At 39.2% G+C, this 22,527-nt stretch overlaps 1 protein-coding gene and 1 pseudogene across 1 annotated transcript in view; both read right to left on the reverse strand.

Moving 5' to 3' along the window:
* LOC127648999 (ras GTPase-activating protein nGAP-like) overlaps positions 1-5,368 on the reverse strand; it is a 118,832-nt gene extending 113,464 nt beyond the window's left edge. Inside the window, exon 1 of the mRNA XM_052133877.1 lies at positions 4,474-5,368. Within this exon, the coding sequence (XP_051989837.1) occupies positions 4,474-4,603 (130 nt within the window). The 5' untranslated portion in view covers positions 4,604-5,368. The remainder of the gene's footprint in view (positions 1-4,473) is intronic.
* A 2,901-nt stretch (positions 5,369-8,269) lies between these two features.
* LOC127649724 (ankyrin repeat domain-containing protein 45-like) lies at positions 8,270-10,569 on the reverse strand (annotated as a pseudogene).
* Positions 10,570-22,527: the final 11,958 nt, after the last annotated feature.

A 22,527-nucleotide genomic window follows, 5' to 3' on the forward strand; every position in this document is an offset into this window, starting at 1 on the left:
TTAAAATCAATGCGTAATGCACATGCTGATGGATGTTAAAACAAATGTTGTCAATTGGAACAATACTGATTGTATCTTATTGCCATTTAAATCTACTTGTGTTATACATTTGCTCAAAACCCTGCATTTTACGAATTAAACAAGATGACATATAAACTCTCCAAGTGCAAGCAATAAAACACAAATTCCAACCAACAAAACCCATATTTAGTCTGACCCATTTTTAGATACTTTAATACTGCCAAAGACAGAACAGCTGTTAACGACTTAACGATAGCGCAGCAATAATGACTACATAATTTTGAGGAGAAACCACCACGTATTTGGTTTACAAAGGCACTTTCATTACATCTATATTTTATATATATATATATATATATATATTACACACACACACACACACACACACCTAACTGTAACTGCAACAGCTCCTGACACAAAGCTATTATTTTTTTTAGTCAGAGAAAAGAAAAAAAAATGTTTTACACACCATAAAAAAAACACTTGCTTTGTCGGCGTGCAGATGTTTGCTCCAGTTGTAAATGGCTTCTTATGAATCCATTCTTTCTATTCAAAATGTTAATCACGGTGATAAATTGAATAGAAAACTCACATTTGGCGAGCAAAGGCATAAAGCAATGACATTCTAAACATTCAAAGGCAATAACTTTCATCCACCATAGCAGAACATTCTCATTCTTTTCCATTTCAATACAAGGGACACAATGTAAGATCAAGGGTTTGTAGGTGAAAGGTTTGAACCGTGCAGCAGGCTCAACAGAAGCCAAATCTGACAGTTCTATTTATTAACTCATCAACCCTGAGCCTTGTGCAACACCACCAGCACATCATGCAACTGTAAATGACAGTATGGGAGGAAGTATTGTCATATATTTCCAAAGTTTCAATTATGTAACCCCAACAACAAACCCCTATAGTACCATATAAGCTGGCTAATCAAAAGGAAAGCACCATTTTAAGCACATAAACACCGTTTACTACAGTTGCTGAAGCCACACGTCGTTTTGTGGCGCTTCCATGACACTTTCGGTTCATGTGTCGACTTGTGTGCTCTTCAGAACTCAAGTACCTGGACCACAAGTATCCACCCCAGTGACTAAAAGATTTTTTCTCTTTTATTTGATCTGGTTTCGAAGTTGTGGGAGCCATTGACTAGGTTTAAATGGACACCAGAAAGTGACTTATTGCGACAAAGCAGCATTCCAGTTTACATGCACTGTTTAAGCACTGTCCTTTTTACTCCCATATACATGCGGCTCAGTCAGTAAGCAGCTTTCTCCACAGCAATGTAATTTCCCCATGATACTTGTGTAAATAACAAGCATGGCATTCGAGAAGACTTTACCATTTTATTCTTCGCTGCTTTGCTTTATTTACAGATTTTCCAGAGTAGTTGCTGTTTTTGTTTCCTTAACTTTACATCGCGACTTGCAGCGTAATTGCGCTGCAATAGTGGGATTTTCCTCTTATGTACAACTCCGGGATTCCCCCAATGCACAATCGCATAAACGCAAACCCGCTTTCTCTTAATCCCTTAAGCACAATAAGGAAATAAGCATTATTGTTTACATGACATTTCAGAATGCATCTGCACTTTTTTTTAAGCGAATGAATATATATATGGTCATTAACTCAGCAGGGAATCTTGTCGGTCAAGGGATTAACGACTTCCCACTCACAAACACTAATGTCTCACTCCTACTTGTCGGCATTTATGTAAATGAAGGTTACACCAGAAAAGCATTGGAAACATCTGCTAGTGTGAAGCTGGCTTCAGGTGATTCCATGAAACCCTGTTGTTACTTAAGGTATAAATGGCCTTTGATTTAAGCCTGAAGGAGGATCTAACCTCAGAACATGAACTAAAATAGAACAGTAATTTTATTGGTTTCCCCAGATATAAAAACAAATCTATAAATGGAAAACAACTTCCCAGAAAGAACATGACACTGAATGAATAACGCAAAAAAGAAAGCCCCTGGACTGCTAATAATTTTAAAACATCACCATGATTCACTTCCTTTCGTATCTGAGAAAGTGATGTTTAACATGACAGGCATGTAGATGCCGTGTTCATTTAATGCTCAGGCCATTCTTAATGTGAGAGGAGGGGAAGAGGTCTGACTGCTCTCTGGCTTGACAGCATGACTCATGTCTCACCATTAGAGCACTAAGTTTGAGCTTACACCAGTGGGACGGAGTTAAATACAAATACCAAAATAAACATCAAATTATGTCATAGGGTGTTGGACAGAACTTGTACAGCAAGAGAATGTGTGAATTCTCTAACCATTACCACACTGTATCTAGATTTTAGCTTTTTCCCAGTAAAGGCCTAAACAATAAGGAATTATCACATTGGTAGATGATTCCATCCAAAATGACTTGAAGTATAAGAGTTGTTAGAGTTAAGAGTCATCAGCAGTATGTAGACAGAACTGGATCTGGAACTGTATTTGTTCCTGTCTTTTATGTGAAGTCCCTGGTTTCAACTTACATCCTTAAATAAGAAGACAACGGACTGCCATGACAACAGCACTTGGCAACATGTCTATAGGTTCTATACAGCCTTATAGTAGCTTCACTGTGCCTTCATTTAACAACACACTCACTGGCACTAGCAACACAATCACTAGCCATGGCTTATTATTGCTCATTTTTTTTAATATCAGAACAAAAATTGTCCATGAGCAAGGACACACGTACAACCCTTATTAATGCACCACCTGAAGCTGTGATGCACCAAGGCTGCATTTTCATGTTTGTCAAGAATGTGATAAATACTTTGCCTATTCACCTATACTCCCTGTCTCCCATTACATTTACTCTACATGACCATTCCCAACCAGATCAACATCCAAACTCATTATGTGACCAGGATTTCCTATAGGGCCCTTCCCTTAACCACAACACATAATACAAACATTTGAACATCATTTACTCATGTCATTGTTTCTTTACAAACTATACTACAATCATACTAAAGGAATCAGTAGGCACTAAAGTATAGCTGAAACAATGAAAAGTCTATCTGTACTAACAGGCACAACGTCTGTTTGTTTATGTCCACTAAATAGTTTTAAATAAAATAGTAAAAAAAAAAATAAATAAATAAATAGTAACCTCTCCCAAATCCTTCTTTATTAAGAGTATCAAGACATTGGACCTGATCGAGTATCATTCGAAGTGTTGGGTCTAGAATGGGCCACATACAGGTAGAAAACAAACAGGTCGCCGGTATATCGAAGAGAATGGATGATTCTCACTAAACCTGTCAAGAAATATCCTGGTCATATTTAACCCCAATAAAAAATTTATATGAAATTATATTTTGTATATGGAAAATGAAGCATTCCATTAGATTTCTTACACTGTAACATGTATTTACAGGAAAACAAAAACTACTACAGTACTTTCCTGTTTGTCACTATACACTGCAAAATATAAAACTAGTTTAATTGAAGCAATTTAATATTTAATATTTTTTTAAATGTTGCAATTTATGTAGCTAATGAGAATCCCTGAAATTATAATATTTATTTGGAGAAAAAATTATTTTCAGGTTTGTTCAAGGTAACTAAATCAAATTTTTAATAAATGTCCAATAAGTTAAAGGATAGTATCCTTAAGAAACTTTGTGACCAGAAAAAAACATAGTTCAATCCAAAATTTTAATTCTCTCATCATTTACTCACTTTTATGCCATCCCATGTGTATAACTTTCTTCTGCTGAACCTAAATATTTTAGAACAATATCTCAGCTCTGTTGCTCCTCACAATGCAAGTTAATGGTGAAGAAAACTTTGAAGCTCCATAAATCACATAGGCAGCATAAAAGTAATACATATGACTACAGTGGATAAGTCCATATCTTCAGATGCGATGTAATCACTTCTGGTCATAAAAACAAAATCCATATTTAATTCATTTTATACTATAAATCTCCACTTTCACAATTTGAAAGTGAAAGTAGAGAATTATAGTAAAAAAGGACATAAATATTGATTGGTTTCTCACCCACACCTATCATATCCCACTTGAGTGATATGGATTACTTTTATGCTGCCTATATGTGATTTTTTTTTGGAGCTTCAAAAGGTCTGGTCACCATTAACTTGCATTGTGAGGACCAACAGACCAGAGATATTGTTCTAAAAATATTCGTTTGTGTTAAGCAAAAGAAAGTAATACACATCTGGGATGGCATGAGGGTGAGTAAATGATTAGAGAATTTTCATTTTTTGTAAACTACCCTTTTAAGGTACCCTAACGTTGATGAAAATATTGCGATTAAAAATAGGCTTCGTTTTGTATGTGCAAAATGTAATGTATTATTTGTTTATTTTGGTTTTGAAGTAAAATACGACCAGAATATCTTAACTGACAGGTTTCGCGAGAATTTCCCGAACATGGCTCAAGGAACTGAATTGCGAGCCAGAGAATATCACTTACCGTACACCCGAACCCATCCTTGTTGTTGGCAAAACGAGTCCATCAAAATCCCATCGATCACAGGGTCTAAGGAAATCATGCCACCCTCAACCGTGTCCACGTCGCCACCGGACATTAAATCCGTTTCCATGCTCGATTTACGTCCACAGTAATGTCAAGATAAAGACGCCAGTCCAGCAGATTTCCACGTTGCTTTTGACGATGTTTTCCGTTCGCGTGTGCAGATTTACTGCTATTAAGTTTAAAAGCACACCTCTAACAGTTGTTATGTATCCGAATCAACGATATCGACAGCAGTACGACAATGTACAAACTCTGCATTAGGAGTTTCCCATCCTTTCTTTGTTTTACAATCAGAGTAAAAGATACACACTAGCGATCTTAACCTCGGTTTACATTGCTGGACATTTAAGCAACATATTCGGCAATAAAAGTAATACCATAGTCGGTCATATAAAAAAGTAATAAACAAGTGTTTGGTAGAGTATTTAAACACACTTTAAAATCCTAAAAGTTATTTTATCAAAGCGACGAATTGACGAAAAATGCTAAATGTTAGATCACACTAGTTCTCTTAAAATGAACCAGCAGCCAAAAGTTCAAATAGACGACCGGCAGCAGCACTTGAAGTTATATACGGACGGATTGTTGTCGCTTTGGCTTGCCTGTGTCCATGAGTCAGGTCGTGGCAACAGCAGCAATAATTGAATGAATCCAGTCGTCAGCTTTCCTATTCCTAAATCGACAGCTTGAGTTTACAGCATTGTCCTTGTGGCTATTTGGAAAATTGTAACTAAAATAGCTGCATGTATCTGTTTATTGTTCTGTCTTCCACTTAAAGTGTGATTCGTTGTTTGGGACTCCCTCCCTATACTGCGGTGAGGACAGACAGCCCTTTTCACACTTCAAAATCCAGACCGCTTTTCCACTTCAATCACATGCCATTGCCAGCCTATGCGCTGGGATTCAGGGAAAACTAGAGGATGACAGAGAGAATCGATTAACGCACACGTATGTTTTAAACTACTTGTTTTAAACAGTCAGATTCACCTTTTATGCTGCTTTTACACATCAGGTTTCTCTCTCATAAAAGTTTAGGAATACATGATATGTTTGTTGAACGCGAATGGGGACGAATTGAGACTTGGACAGCATAGACGTAAACTGAGCGCGTAACAGATGTGGACTGATTATCGAGCCTCTGAGACGTTTGCTGGTTAACTTTGAGCAAAAATAAATGACATGTGTCTCGTTTGGAAGGATGTGTCCTCCGGAGGTTGCATTTGTCGGCCGCATACGTCATCTAGACTGTCTCGTTTCAGAAAAGCGAGTAGGACACTCGAATGCAGCCTTCGAAATCGACCTTATTTCACGGGAATTCGGAGTATACATGAAGTGTATCCTTCGTGGGCACCCACAACCCATAATTCTTTGCTTCAACGGACATTTCTAAAAAAGAAAATTACGCCTATTTGCCCGTAAATATAATGTTCAAACGCAAGGAATGTTAATTCTCAAATCGTACAATTTGGGAAAATGTACCTCAGTAGATGGGTGCAGAGTATAGAATATGTATAATTATATTAAGATATAATTAAAATAAAGTATTAGACTAAAAGTACAACTGTAAAATCTATTTTCTTTTCTCTTTACATCATTATTACTCTCCTAAAATGTACCTCATACATTCCCTTCGCGCTTGTTAAAGAGTGACGTGCTGTCATAGCAACCATGTTACGTTCCGTTTCCGTTTGTCCTACGAAGGCCGTCTCGTTTAAACGAGACTTGTTAAAGGAACACACTCGGTATACTGCAGCCTTCAAAGGACGCGTTCTACCTAGCATGCAGCCTTCGAAACGAGACACAGCCATAATTATTTCTTTAAAATACTACTACTACTACTGCTACTACTATATATATATATATATATATATATATATATATATATATATATATATATATATATATATATATATATGAATAGGAATTACATTTGGTCCTCGAAGAACATATTTTCTTGTTCATGGCTCATCATCAATTGCAAAAATATTATTTATTTTAAGGAAAAATACGAAAAGAAGCCGTTTGTCTCCCTCTAGAGTCCATCAAGCGTATAAAGAACTGACACAATGTAAACAAACACAATATAAAATAATAATTGTATTCAACTTATTACTAGGCTCCTTTTTATTAAAGGAATATCCCGGGTTAAATACAATTACCACATAAAATAAATAAAATCAAATTAGAGGCACTTAAAATGAAAGTGAATGGGGCCAATTTTTGGAGGATTTAAAAGGCAGAAATTTGAAGCTTATAATTTTATAAAAGCACTTACATCAATTATTCTACAAAAACTCATGTATTATTTAAGCTGTAAATGTGTTTAAATCGTAATTTTTACAGTTTGTTAAAGGGTTAGTAAATTATTTTATCACACTAAAATCATGTTAACATGCATTATGTCTTGTGGACAAATCAGATGTCCATCCTGTTAAATGGACAAGGGTCAGTGTGGACAAAATGATATCTAGTAAACATATTTGTACTGATGATTTTATCTCGTATCGTCACAAATATATTGATATTTAAAACAAATATGAATTTTCCCAATATCTTCCCATAACAAGTTGACATGTAATATATGACTAACATATACAAACACAAAACAAAAGAGTTACAGACTTCATAATAACGCAAAATAAATTTGTTGAATGACTGATGTCATCTCAAGTCAAGTGGTTTTTATTGTCGTTCAACCATATACAGTACACAGCGAAACAAGACAACATTCCTCCAGGACCATGGTGCTACATAAAAACAACATAGGACAATCACAGAACCACATGAGACTACACAGACTAAACAGCATTTCTACATAAAGTGCACATGCAAACGTGTGTAAAAATTACGGGACAGTACAATAAATTACTAAAAGAAACAGGACAATAGGCACCATAAGAGACAGTGCAGCGCCGACCAGTACACATTTGTAATTGAGTAGTGCAAAAAGATGACACTTTCTAAAATTCTAAATGTAATATTATGAAATAGTGTTCTATGGACATAGCAGTCATTGAGGTAGCAGCCAGGTATACAGTGACAATGAATTAAAGTGCAACTCTGGACATGTCTGGACATCTCCAGACTGTTAAGTAATTTCATAACATATATCTTCAATTAAAGGTCATAACAGGACATAACAGGGTGGACAATAAATCAAGGGACACACAAAAAAAACCTCTGCTATCAGTGTTAAAATTAGATTTACCACAAATGACATGATAGTGCCGCGACCCTGTACACAGGATAAGCGGTTGACGATGGATGGATGGATGGATGGACATGATAGTGAGAGAATATAATACTAAACACTTAATTGTACAGGTGGAAATCTTATGTTAAACTAAAAAACTAAACAGTTTTGGTAACTATCTGTAAAAGGTAAAAGAATCATCAGAATTTCTAAAAGTTTATGTAATATAATGTATTATTTGTGTTACACTTTTGTGCATTTGTTTGTGTGTGTGTAACTAGTGCTAATCCTTTCTTGACTTTGTCCTGGCTTCAGCTGTGAATAGAAGAAAAAACTGATTGGTTGCCGTTTCAAGGAATAAACATAAAAGACAACAGATAATTGAAATATCTAGATAAAAAAAAAAAAAAAAAAAAAAACACATTGTACCGAGATGTAGGTCTACTATTTTGAAATAAAAAAAAGTGTAAGTTCTATTTTCTCTAAACAGCTGCTTTTTTGAAAAATGAATAAAGCCTAAAAAGTTTGCTTTCGTATAAATCAGCTATAATTCTCACACTGTGTGCTAAATTTAACCAGAATAGGTGCAAATACACTCACCTAAAGGATTATTAGGAACACCATACTGATACTGTGTTTGACCCCCTTTCGCCTTCAGAACTGCCTTAATTCTACGTGGCATTGATTCAACAAGGTGCTGAAAGCATCCTTTAGAAATGTTGGCCCATATTGATAGGAGAGTTGATGTGAGATTTGTGGGATGCACATCCAGGGCACGAAGCTCCCGTTCCACCACATCTCAAAGATGCTCTATTGGGTTGAGATCTGGTGACTGTGGGGGCCATTTTAGTACAGTGAACTCATTGTCATGTTCAAGAAACCAATTTTAAATGATTCGAGCTTTGTGACATGGTGCATTATCCTGCTGGAAGTAGCCATCAGAGGATGGGTACATGGTGGCCATAAAGGGATGGACATGGTCAGAAACAATGCTCAGGTAGGCCGTGGCATTTAAACGATGCCCAATTGGCACTAAGGGGCCTAAAGTGTGCCAAGAAAACATCCCCCACACCATTACACCACCACCACCACCACCACCACCAGCCTGCACAGTGGTAACAAGGCATGATGGATCCATGTTCTCATTCTGTTTACGCCAAATTCTGACTGTACCATCTGAATGTCTCAACAGAAATCGAGACTCATCAGACCAGGCAACATTTTTCCAGTCTTCAACTGTCCAATTTTGGTGAGCTCTTGCAACTTGTAGCCTCTTTTTCCTATTTGTAGTGGAGATGAGTGGTACCCGGTGGGGTCTTCTGCTGTTGTAGCCCTTCCGCCTCAAGGTTGTGCGTGTTGTGGCTTCACAAATGCTTTGCTGCATACCTCGGTTGTAACAAGGGGTTATTTCAGGCAAAGTTGCTCTTCTATCAGCTTGAATCAGTCGGCCCATTCTCCTCTGACCTCTAGCATCAACAAGGCATTTTCGCCCACAGGACTGCCGCATACTGGATGTTTTTCCCTTTTCACACCATTCTTTGTAAACCCTAGATATGGTTGTGCGTGAAAATCCCAGTAACTGAGCAGATTGTGAAATTCTTAGACCGGCCCGTCTGGCACCAACAACCATGCCACGCTCAAAATTGCTTAAATCACCTTTCTTTCCCATTCTGACATTCAGTTTAGAGTTCAGGAGATTGTCTTGACCAGGACCACACCCCTAAATGCATTGAAGCAACTGCCATGTGATTGGTTGATTAGATAATTGCATTAATGAGAAATTGAACAGGTGTTCCTAATAATCCTTTAGGTGAGTGTATATCATCAAGGTGTTTCTTCTGTTCAAAGAAGTCTTGAATTGTTGGATTTTTGTCTGATTTTGTTGAACAAGTGTTTATGTTCTAAAAACCAACAGACACACAATGAGTACACAAACTTTACTTTTTGCTTCGCTATAATATTTGCACAAGCTTAAACCATTTCACTGGGGACAATAGCATGTAAACATATGGATAATATAAAATGTACAATGAACTACCTTATCCTCCTTACTGAGCTTTCCTTGAACATTCTCTGGATCAGCTATAGTGTCTCTAACTTCAGTTATTAATGCTTGCAGACATTGTTTAGCCTCTGTTGGGGAAATCACTTGCTTTAATTATAATATGATTTGACTGGAGCAGATATGCTCACGTGTTTCACTTTCTCACCAACGCATGCAAGGTATTCTGCACACGGCACAGTCCCTTTTGTCATAACGTCGGGCCACGTCAACTGGCCTATCTCCAAAATTAGCTTGTAAATTAGCGATGAGCTCAACCAACATTTTCAAAGTTTCCAGCTGACCCCACATGACAGAACAAATATGACGTTTGGACCGCCAAACTGCTGGCACCCATGCAGTTCCATTATAAGGACCTGACAGAGCTCTAGCTTCAAAAAAAATCTTAATTTGTGTTCTGCTTAAGAAGAACAGTCGTATACATCTGGATGACATCAGGTTAAGTGAATAATGAGAGAATTTTCATTTTTGGGTGAACTATTCCTATAAACCTAAGTTGCACACATATTTCCACACTGTTTTACTATCCTATGTAACAATACATTTTCAAACAACTTGTATTAATGCATTGCACATAATAGACATATTAAACAGAGCTTCAGGTATCCAAAAAGTAAATACCCCGCACGGTGAATTCACTGACGTCAGTTCCGCAATTCACGAGCTCGCGCAAGATCCTGCTTCGTCCTCAAATACACGCAGTTAACAGCGCATTTTTGCCCACCTCATCTTTTTCACAGAAAATAGTCGGCGATTGCTTATTATTTAAGGCACTCATTCTTCCCAGCAAACTCTTAATTCCCTCTAGCTCGCCAATTAAAGCACACACAAATAAAAGCTGTCTTAAACGACACACTATACACAAATATATTATGCACTCAGTCATGTAGTGAATGAAATTTCAAAGTGTAGTATCGTCTCAAATGGAACATTTAACGGCTTTTTGCTACATGGAAACGTTTGGCTTAGAACAGCTGACGGAAGTGACGTTTCAAGCGCACATGACGTGTTGCCGCTAGCTTTATTGCGTTAACAGTTTAACACTTATATCACTTGTATCTCAAACAACTTACATATTCACACATCTTGGGGTGACGGTAAAGCATTCAAATCACATTTTTAAGGTGCTGTATCCACTGCAGTTCCGCCAGCTGCTACATTCTTCATTATTTACATCTGTTTTGGTGAAAAGATATCTATTGTGAAAAACTTTCCACGGTTGTGTTTTCAATGGCCACAAGATGTCACTCTTGTTTATTTTATATAAACGGAAGCGATGATAATCTTTGTCTCTGGTGTCAGTCTGGCAAAATAGGAACAATGCATTGTCCTTGTTACATTTAAGTATTGTCTGTTAATTTAAATATAATATTTGATATATGTTTCTTGGAAAGATGGTTAAAAGAAAAATAACAACAGAAAACTAAGCAATATGTCAGTGGTGGAATGCAATTATCAAATTGGAAATGAATATCTATTGGTTGAGTCTTCTAATAAGCTCCATTATCAGCCAAGATTGTTTATGTATACAAAGTATGGAAATAAGTTGGATCATTAAAGGGATAGTTCAAAGAAAACAAAAATCTTATAATTTAACTAAGCTTAATGCCATCACAGATGTGTTTGACTGACTTTCTTCTGCTGAACACACACACACACACACACACACACACACACACACACACACACACACACACACACACACACACACACACACACACACACACAAAAAGGTTTTTAGAAGAATATTTCAGCTCTGTAGGTCCATACAATGCAAGTGAATGGTGGACAGAAATTTGAAGGCCCAAAAATATTTAAAGGCAAGACTTAAATATTGATCTGTTTCTTACACACACCTATCATACTGCTTCTGAAGATATTGGACATCACCACTGGAGCATTATGGATTACTTTTATGCTACTGTTATATGCTTTTTGGACCTTCAAATTTCTGGCCACCATTCACTTGCATTGTATGGATTTACAGAGCTGAGATTTTCTTCTAAAATCTTCATTTGTGTTCAGCAGAAGAATGATAGTCATTCACATCTGGGATGACTTCAGGGTGAGTAAATGATGAGATAATAAAACATTTTGGGTGACCTATCCCTTTAAACATACAAAAAATATAAAATAAATTGAAAAACCCTTTTAAAGGAATGTTCGGGGTTCAATACAAGTTGAGCTCAATTGACAGTATTTGTGGCACAATATTAATGACCACAAAAAAGTATTTTGACTTGTCCCTCCAAGCAGAAATATTGGCTTCATGTAGGAACTTACAATGGAAGTGAATGGGAACAATTTTTGAATGTTAAATTACTCACTGTTTCAAAATTATTGCCACAAGACAAAGGATATGCATGTAAAAATGACATTAGTGTGATACAATCACTTACTAACCTTTACTGTATAAAGTTATAGCCAATTTTACAACTTTGTTACCATGAAGATGTGATGTCAAAAAACCCTAAAATGACTGTAAAAATTATCATTTAAGATTTTTTACAGCTCAAGTAATACATAAGTTTTAACAGAATTTATGCAAATGTTTTTATAAAATTATAAGCTTCACATTTCTGTGTTTTAACCCTCCAAAATTTGGCCCCATTCAATTCCATTACAAGTGCCTCACTGAAATCAAGATTTTTTCTTTTTTCTTTTTAAAGAAAAGGAGGGACAAGTCTAAATACATTTTTGTGGTAATCAACATTATGCCACAAATGCTGCCAATTGAGCTTAACTTATACTGAACCCAGAACATTCCTTTAAAGGGACATTCTTGTCAGACATGTTTGAAAAATAGTACCAACACTGTCCCAATGTTTCACCCAACATCACATGATCTAGTATTTTTACAGATACTTATTGAATGGAATGGAGAGGGGGAATAATTATAAGGAAATAGGGACATTTCTTGTGGTGAATTTGTGTGCTTTATTTCATCTGAAAGGGAATATAATCATCTGAATGTCTAAAAGGTCATCTCTCTCATGATAATAAGGAAAGGAAAGTGGTCAACTGACTTAGGGAATTTTGTGAGAGTACAAATTCACCTTTGTCATCATATAATGTCATTGTACTTTCCATCAAACAAGAAGAATGTCCTCATTTAAAATCAATATGCACAAGTAAAATCAATAGGTTAATGTTAATTTATAAACTAGTTTTTACTAGTTTTAATGTTAGCCTATTTTGAATATATAATAATCAGTAAATAAGAACATTTTCCAAATTAAGCCAAATCAGTATTCAATGACCTGACAATATTGCACCCTTAATTCTATTGATTCCAGTTTTAACAGTCTCAATAGCAATGTTCATTGATTTTATTGCATATTATAGAACACACCACTTAAAATGAAACATATACAATAAAGAGGCAATAGAAACACTGAATAATTGAACTCCATAATTAGTTTTAGAATTATCTAGGGTTAACTAACTTAATGGCACAATGGTTTAATTACCAGCAACTCTCCCAATCTGGATCAAATCCACAACGTACTTGCAGCCTTGATAATTGATTTTTTGTTAATAATCCAAGAGAAGCATCATTTACATTTGGATTATATTGACATCATATCATGCCACATTGACAGTCATGATGCATGAGGCACGGAGAGTCCCATTACAGAGAGTATGTGTAACCCAGTCACATAAATGGATTCAATTAATGGATTTGTGTCAAAGGTTCTGACTCGTGTCATCTCTCTGCTTTCAAGTGTACATGTATACTTCTGACCTGCCCATGATGTCCTGCTCTGTCATTGACATCTATTTGTAGAATCTGTGTGTTCAATGTTTGACATGATTGTATTTCAATTGCTCTATTTTAGGCCAAAGGACAAAATGTTTTTGATGTTTGTCTGTAATTATAATAAAAGTAGAAGCAGTCAAAACAAAAAGAAGTAGAATCTTGGAAAACAAAATTGCACAGATGTCAGCCTGAGAGATACATGGAAGAGCTAATACTATTTTGGTAAATATTACTGTTAGGGCTGGGTATCATAAAAAAATGTCGATGTCGGTATCGATATCTAAATATAGATATTCGATACTGGTTCCTAAACGATACTTTTTCGATACCAATTGTAAAGTAGGCTATAGCGTTTGTGATATCACTGTGTCTCTCCGTTTATTTTGTCATAAGGATGACGCTGGAGAAAGAGGAGACAATGGTCTGTTGTTGCGCAGGTATCACACTGGTTGTTTTGGGGGGTCATCAGCACTTGCTTGGGTCTGGGACTGTAAAGTCTTGCATTGTGTGTGCTCTAAAGGATGGCACTGCTTAAGATGATAAAAAAGATTAGTGGTATTACCCGACTTTGTGTGAACATGCTGTCAACACAGTTTGCAGTGCACGCTACTCTGCTTCTTGTCGGACTTTAAATAGCCAAAATATCTCCACACTACCGAACTCCTCAGACCCTTCTTTTCAGCAATGTCCTCATCTTTTGAGCCATGAGCTGTGTCCATTGGAGTGTCTTCTTCAGGGACACTGTCGCTCCTGTTAACACTTTCTGCCATTTTCTCACACATCTCCCTTCCATTCCTAGCATACTGATGTGCACTGCAGCCAAAACATAAGCACGTGTGCTGCTGCCGGCTGCTTCTCCTACGCTCTGTGCTGTGTGTGTCAACCTAGCTTAACGTGGCTGTAACTCTATACCAGCCACATGATTGGTTCAGCACAGCGCTATTCTCATTATCATTGGCTGTTCGTGTTGTCTGACAAAACATCGACATTGTATGACTCTTGTGGTGGGCATTTTGAAGGAAGCTCTGTGGCAGGAGGACGCTGAGAGAATGACTGCACCGGCTCGATCTTCTTGCAGTCGAAGTCAGAGCAACTTTCTGCTCTTAAGTTTATTCTGTGCACTGTCAAGTGCTTCATCAGATTTGTCCTGTTGCTGGTCTTGGCAGCAATTATCTTGTCGCAAATATTGCATTGAGCACTGTTGGCATCAAGCCTGGTGAAATGTAGCCACACTTTTGATATTTTCCTGCATCTTTTACATCTATGGGGTTGGGACACACTACAGCCTCATGTTTGAGCCACTTCAACTGATTTTAAGTGTTTTTAGCTGCATTTTGGCGAGTTTCACTCCTTTTCGTCAGTAACACTCTGTGCCTCTCGGTGCTATCCGGTGGCTGGTGTTTTCCGCGCTAAAAGTTAACGGTCTCCCGTTGACATTTTCATCATTCATTCAGTTGTTCTGAACTTTTTTTCTCGAACTTATGTGATACTCTGTGCCCCTTGGGTCAATCCATTGGCCATTTTAGATATTTATTTATCTTTTTCGTGAGATATTCTTGACATTACCTGTCTGTTCACCCGCAGGAATTATATAATTATTATTTTCCTGTATTCTGCTTTGTTACGATCATTCTGCTTGAATTAAACCTTACGGTTCTATCCGAAGGTGTTATTAGTGTGTAACTATGGCTCACAGCTCGATTGCCACTGGTTTTCCACTGACTTGTAAGCTGTGCCCTAATAATCTCCTCCGGACGATGGTCATAACATCTGCCCGTCGTGTTTGGGTGTTCAACATCTGAGAGAGGCTCTCACGGACCCGTGTCTGCACTGCAGTCTTTACCTATGTCGGAACGGCAGCTCTGTCTTGCTGAGTTAGACCTCAATGGTGAAACTCGGGCAGTTGGATTTAGTCCCTTCTTGCAATCAGAAGCGCAGGGCATCTGCGGCAGCCGGCGCTCCCCTCCCATCTAAGAGGAGGGCCACATCGCGAAGTGATGAAGTGATGAAGTGATGAGTGTGTGGAGGAAAATTCACTCTCTAAGACGGTTTCTGTACTTTCTTCAATGCCTGCTTCACTCGCTTCAGCTTGTCACATCTGCTACACCTGTGAAGATGACACAGGAGGATGAGAATGTTCTGAATCGTGGAACTGGGGAAGAGTCGCTTGATTCCCCTTGTTTTTCACATCATTCTGACTTGGATGTGCTTTCTACGATTGCTTCTGATTCTTTTTTTTCATGATCATGGGAATGCTGTGGATGTTGCGGCACAACCATCACCTCAGGATGTTTTCGCTGGTTTTCCAGCAACGGAGGGGTCGAGTGGGGGTTCAGTTCAGTCATCTGGACAGGCCCAGCCCTCTTCTGATGATACTTTGGCTGTGCTTCGAATGGCTCTTGCTCGTCTAGGACTTGATGAGTCACCTGTCCAATGTGCCCAAACCAATACATTTTTCAGGCAGGCCACAGCTGCGACTTCTTTTGCCATGCCACCATGTAAAGATTTTGTTAGTATCTATGGCTGAAGCAGATTCCATCGGGGTGAGTCGTGCTCCAGAAATAGAGCAGCCTGTTGCAGCTTTGGTGGTGTCTCCTGATCAGACTCTACGAGGGAATGTGCGATGTCCCAGTGTGCAATGTGGTCGCACAGATTCATTACTAAAAAAGGCATATGAGTCTGTTGCTTACATAACTCGTGCAGAAAACACAATCTGTCAGTTACTACTTGTTGCTACCAGTACGCTAGAACCAGCAAATGTTGATCCCTCAATTTCACAGATTCTGCAAACGGCTCTTTTGGCAATGGGCCATGTAACCCGTGAGCTGGGTAGTCTTGCAGCCACGCTTCTGGCAGCCCGCTGCCAAGTGTGGCTTGCCCAAGCACGGCTACTTGAGGACTGCAAGAAAACCTTGAGAGATCTTCCATTTGTTCCCGGGCATCTTTTTCGTTCTAATGTTCCGGAACTGTTGGAAAAGAGGGTAAAGCTTTCTGAGGCCACTCGTCAACTGACGCAGGTACAGCGCAACCCTACCTTTAGGATGCCAGTAGTTCAGACCCGACATTGCTATGCCACACCGGAGCAATATTTCCGCCAGCACGCTACACCTTAGTCACAGCCCCCTCAAAGGCCTCGGGCTACTGAGAATGCTAGAGTGTTTCGGCCACCTCATCGACATTTGCCAGGAGGACCCCGTCAGCGCCCCCCCTGCGACCACTACAAGTCACACATAAAGTCTGAGACACTCAGGCCGGCCTCCCAGATTTTCAAGAATCGTTCCTACGGTTGCCAAAAATGCAGGTTGTTCAATTGCCCTCTCTCTGGAAATTCGTTCACTGTTACAGAAGGGAGCCATAGAAAAAGTTCATCCCCTCATTCAGGAAGAGGGGTTCTATTCAACATATTTTCTTGTTCCGAAGAAGGACGGTGGGTTCCGCCCAATTCTCGATTTGAGGCATCTGAATTTGTTCCTGAAGGTCCTTCCTTTTCGAATGCTGCGCACAGCCGACGTTCTTCGGTCTGTGGCACTTCGGTCAAGTGTCGACCTGAAAGATGCATACTTTCACATCCCAATTGCTGTTAATCACAGAAAGTTTCTACCTTTTCGGTCTTTCCCTTGCTCCTTGTGTCTTCACAAGGTGTGTTAGTGCAGCTCTGTCTCCTCTTTGGATGAGAGGTATGCGTATTATGCCTTATCTGGACTGACTTCTTTCTGCCCCCACAAAACCGCAGATTGTGCAAGACTCCAGACTGCTTTTGAGACATGTGCAGAAGTTGGGTTTTTCTGTGAACGAGAAAAAGAGCTGTCTGAATCCAACACAGACCACTACGTTCATAGGAATAACCCTGAATTCCTGCCTAATGTCTGCCTCCCTGTCTCAAGAACGTGTGACGAACATTCTACAACTCTTGGCTCGCTTTCACCTGGGTGTGTCATTACAGTACCAGGTAGTCCTATGACTAATAGGGATGTTAACTGCTGCTACAGTGGTGATTCCCCTGGGTTTACTCCACCTCAGACCACTTCAGTTGTGGAACAACAGTTTGCAACTAGATCCCACCAGACATCGCCATCGACTGATTGTAATTTTTCACCGTTGCTTACGGGCGTTGAGGTGGTGGAGGCAGGTGGAGTTGTTGAAGACAGCAGTGCCCCTGGGTGTTGTTCCCTCTCTATGGGAGATGGTAACGACCAATGCTTCCCTCACAGGGTGGGGGGCAACATGGAACCAGAGGGGAATTTGCGGGCGCTGGACACCGACCCAGACCACAGAACATATCAACCTTCTGGAACTACGTGCAGTGTTCATGACTTTAAAGTATTTCATGCCAGTCCTGGCAGGCCGCCATGTTCTCGTTCGGTCCAACAATACCTCAACAGTGTTCCACCTAATCCACCAGGGCGGCACGAAATCCCACAGGTCTCTACAGCTTACGCACGAGATCCTGACATGGTGCCAGCCGCGACTCGCTTCACTGAGGGCAGCTCATATTTCAGGAGCATGCAACCAGACAGCGGATGCTCTTTCCAGGGATCGGGTACATCCAGGAGAATGGAGACTTCATCCAGATGTTGTGCAGGAGATCTGGCTACAATTTGGAAGAGAAGAGGTGGATCTTTTTGCTTCGGAGATGACCACTCACTGTCGTCTATGGTTTGCAAGAACAGAAGTGTCCAGCCCCTTGGGCCAGGATGCGCTGTCTCACGAATGGCCGAACTGCCTACTATATGCGTTCCCACGTATCCCTCTGTTATGGGAGGCGTTACACAGGATCTCCCTGTGCAAGTACAGAGTGCTATTCGTGGCACCGCGATGACCAGCCAGACCATGGTTTCCTTTGTTGCTAAGACTTCTGTCAGGCAATCCATGGAAGCTTCCTCCAGGAAGAACCTCCTCTCCCAGCTGGAGGCCAGCGTCTGGCACCTGGATCCAGCTCGCCTGCAGCTTTGGGTCTGGCCATTGGGTTAAATCCTTCTCTGGAACATTGTAATCCTGCGGTTATTCACACAATCTCCAATGCTAGGGCTTCTTCCACATGACAGATCTATGCTGCCCGTTGGAGGCTTTTTTCTGCATGGTGTGAGAAGCAAGGGCTCGATCCTGTAACGTGTGACATTCCGAGCATCTTCAACATTTACTGGAGGAGGGCAAAGCGGCTTCCACGTTGAAAGTGTATGTCGCTGCGATTTCTGCATATCATGTTCCAATTGGTGGATCTTCTCTTGGATCTCACAGTCTTGTCTGCAGTTTTCTGAATTGTGCACACCGTCTTAAGCCTGCTCGGAATCCTCACTTTCCCGTGTGGGATTTGCCACTCATGCTTGCATTCCTTTGGACATCTGCACTGCTGCTACCTGGGCTTCCCCATGCACGTTTGCCAGGTTTTATTAGGTCAATGTTGCTGCTCATCATGCCGTGAGCGGCCTTAATTTTTCAACAGGTCAATGGCATTCCTCATGACTATGTTGGTATGGGTCATCCAGTAGTGTTTATACTGCCTCTGGCGGTCAGTAGGAATGAAACAGAACGTTAGTTACACATTTAACTGTGGTTCTGTGAATTCCGGATGACCGCCAGAGTTCCGAGGCAGAGTGCTGAGAGGCTGTGGTTTATAACCCCCAGGGCTTAGCATACGTAACTATGTGACTTTGTTGGTATATTCTCTCGACCTATCTGGCTGGCGCTGCGATAATCCAGTAGTGTTTATACAGCCTCTGGCAGGCATCCGGAATTCACAGAACCACAGTTACATGTATAACTAACGTTTTTCCTTGCCTAAACACAGCCAATCACCGGCACGTTTAGATTTGGGCACATCTAGCATGCTACATGCTTATCACAAATTTTTGGCATCGAAATTTGGTACCGAACGACAAGACTTTTTTTAATACTCAATTGTTTAGAGGTAATTCGGTCGGTGCCTAAAATGTATCGAACTAGATACCCAGCCCTAATTACTGTACATCCTCCCTAACAGGTCTGACTCTTCTAGGAAGGCTTTACACTATTTGCTGGAACATGGCTGTGGAGATTTCCTCCTATTCAGACAAGAGCATAATTGACGTCAGGCACTGATTTGGGGGGTTGGAACATGGCTTGCAGTCTGCATTCCAATTAATTCCAAAGATTTTCAATAGGATTGAGGCATTGTGCAGTCAAGTTCTTTCACACCAGATTCAGACATACATTTTTTTGTGACAAAAAAACATGTTTTTGTGAACCTCACTTTGTGCACACATTGTAATTCTGATGTGTTGGTGATCAAAAGCACATCTGTATGCTAAATACAGGTGCACCATTGTTGATCTACTTAAACTGATTTTTATAATTGCCTCAAAATACAAGTTCAATTGTCCATTTTGCACATTTTGAGTCATGGTAAGGCAAACACCTGCATGTCTGACTGTTTTCACCATTTAAAGTGTGCACTGTTAGCATCTGTCCTTAGAGCCATTGAAGCCCATTAAGTCATGCTTCAGTTCTCTGAAACAGCAAAACAACATCTGTGTTTGTCCGAGGAGTGCTAATACACCTGGGGCTGTCATAAGCTTCAGGAGCTTTCACTGATAGGTGCAGCAAACACTTTTTGCATTGTTGTGTCTAAAACACAGTAGGTTGATGCATTTTGTAGGCCACAGTTTGCCCTCCTTTGTCCAAGACTGCTTTTGTAACTGATGAATGATTTAATTACGAGTTTACACGGAACCATGAATTGAATCATTGTGGATAGAGAATCAGCATGGCCTTATTTTTCTTTTCTAAGTCTATTACATCATCTTGTTACAGTTTTAACACTGAGCTCAATTTCTGCCAATCTGTCCAAAAATGTAATTATGCTAAAGTTGTTGGATGAGTGAATAAACTAAAGATCTTTGAACAGGGATTAAAAAAAAATAACACTGCAAAATTTTAAACATGATATAATGTATGTTAACCCATTGTATTTACCTGGATTTCTGCATAAATTGGTCATAAAATGTTATCTGATCTTCTACTATGTTACAACAATAGACAAAACAATTCTGCTTTAACAAATAACACACAGACAAGTATGTTTTTTTTATGTCTTTATTTTATTCACAGTGCAGTGTGGATAAAGTATGAGATCCCTTGGATTCAATTGCTGGTTGACCTTTCCTTTGGATGCAATACCAAATGTTCCCTTTAATTAGTCTGGAGGAATTTTGCACCATTCCTTTTTATGAAACTATTTCAGTTCAGTAATATTTTGGGGATGTCTGGTGTGAATTGCTCACTTGATGTTATGCAGCCAAAGCATCTCAATTCACTGCAATGGCATCATAAAAATGTTCAATTGCTCTAAGTCTAGATCTGACCTTCTGACCTAATAATCTGAAATAATCTCCCTCTGACATCATATTCTTGTTGTTTTTCCTCATTCTTTTGTCTGTTTTTTCTTCTTCCTGTTCCTGCCTTGTAATTGGTAACTGGGCTCAGCTGCATGGTGGCCTGAATTCTCCAGCCTGTTCTTATAGCTGAATCACACTGCACTAAAAAGAAAAGTCAGAGGACTGGGGTGAACTCAGGAAATGAGTAGAGAGCTTTCAAGTCCTGAGAGTCCAGTAATGTCCACTATTCTACAGTCAGCTCTTGGTCTCTCACTACTGTATTGGATTGCAGTCTGACATCTTAATTACATCATCCTTTGCTAATACTGTGCAGTTTTGAAGGGATCAGAAAAGTGCCATTACTCTTAGTTGTAGTAGAACCAATAATGGGGTGGTTTCGATATTCATGTTAGTTTTGCTGACTCGTGAATTTGGATTTACTGTCTCAATGACATAGATGGATGAAACTTTATCTATGCCTGTTGAAAGAATACAGGTTCAACTGCATCACTTTCAATTAAACATCAGACATATAATTTAGGAATGAATCACATTATAAATCAGCTGGTATCAGAATACCATTATACAGGTAATCTAACTTGGTTGACTATAGATTGATCTATCGTCCCTTTGAAATATTGATACAAACCACTTATTCTATTAAAGAAGTATTCTTCACACTATGTGTGAGAGAATTTTCTTATCACGGCACAACACCTGCCCTTTGATGGGTCATTCATTTGATTTATGTGAAGCACATGAAAATATTCTCTGACCTTCTTTCGTTTCAACATTTTGATCTTTCTATGCCATAATGCAACTAGTTTGACAGTTACTCTCACCCACATAACTTGCTTTTTAATCTTCTGGTATTGTGATGTTTGGAATGACATTATCATGAGTGAGTTCTAGTTTCCTAAACTTTAGGTGTTATTTAAGATCCAATCACTTACCAGAAAAATCAAATCTTACTGAAGCATTTGGAGATTTTGTGGCCTGTTTGTCTAAATTATGAAAATACAGTTTCAGATGGATGGATGGATAGATGGATGGATAGATGAATGGATGAGAAGACATGAGATGAGATGTGATCAGATTAGATGGATGGATAAATTGATAGGATGGGATTGGAGGGATGGATGGGTAAGAACAGATTATATCATATGGATGGATGAGGTGAGATCAGATTAGATAATATGGATGTGTGGATGGATGGATGGATGAGATCAGATTAGATCAGATGGATGGATGCGATGAGATCAGATGGATGGATGAGATGATATCAGATTAGATTGATAATTGGATGGATGAGATGAGATCTGACTGGATCGGATGGATGGGATTTTATCAGAAAAGATTGGATGGATGGATGAGATCAGACTGGATGGATGGATGGATGAGATCAGATCAGAATAGATCAGATGGATGAGATCAGATTAGATCAGATCTCATCCATCTGATCTATTCTGATCTGATCTCATCCATGGGATTAGATCAGATGGATGAGATCAGATTAGATCAGATGGATGGATGAGATGAGATGATGGATAAATCAGATTAGCTTGGATGGATGAGATGAGATCAAATTAGATTGGGTGGATGAATGAGATCAGATTAGATTGGA

This window comes from Xyrauchen texanus, chromosome 9, assembly GCF_025860055.1.
Source record: "Xyrauchen texanus isolate HMW12.3.18 chromosome 9, RBS_HiC_50CHRs, whole genome shotgun sequence".
Lineage (NCBI taxonomy): Eukaryota > Metazoa > Chordata > Actinopteri > Cypriniformes > Catostomidae > Xyrauchen > Xyrauchen texanus.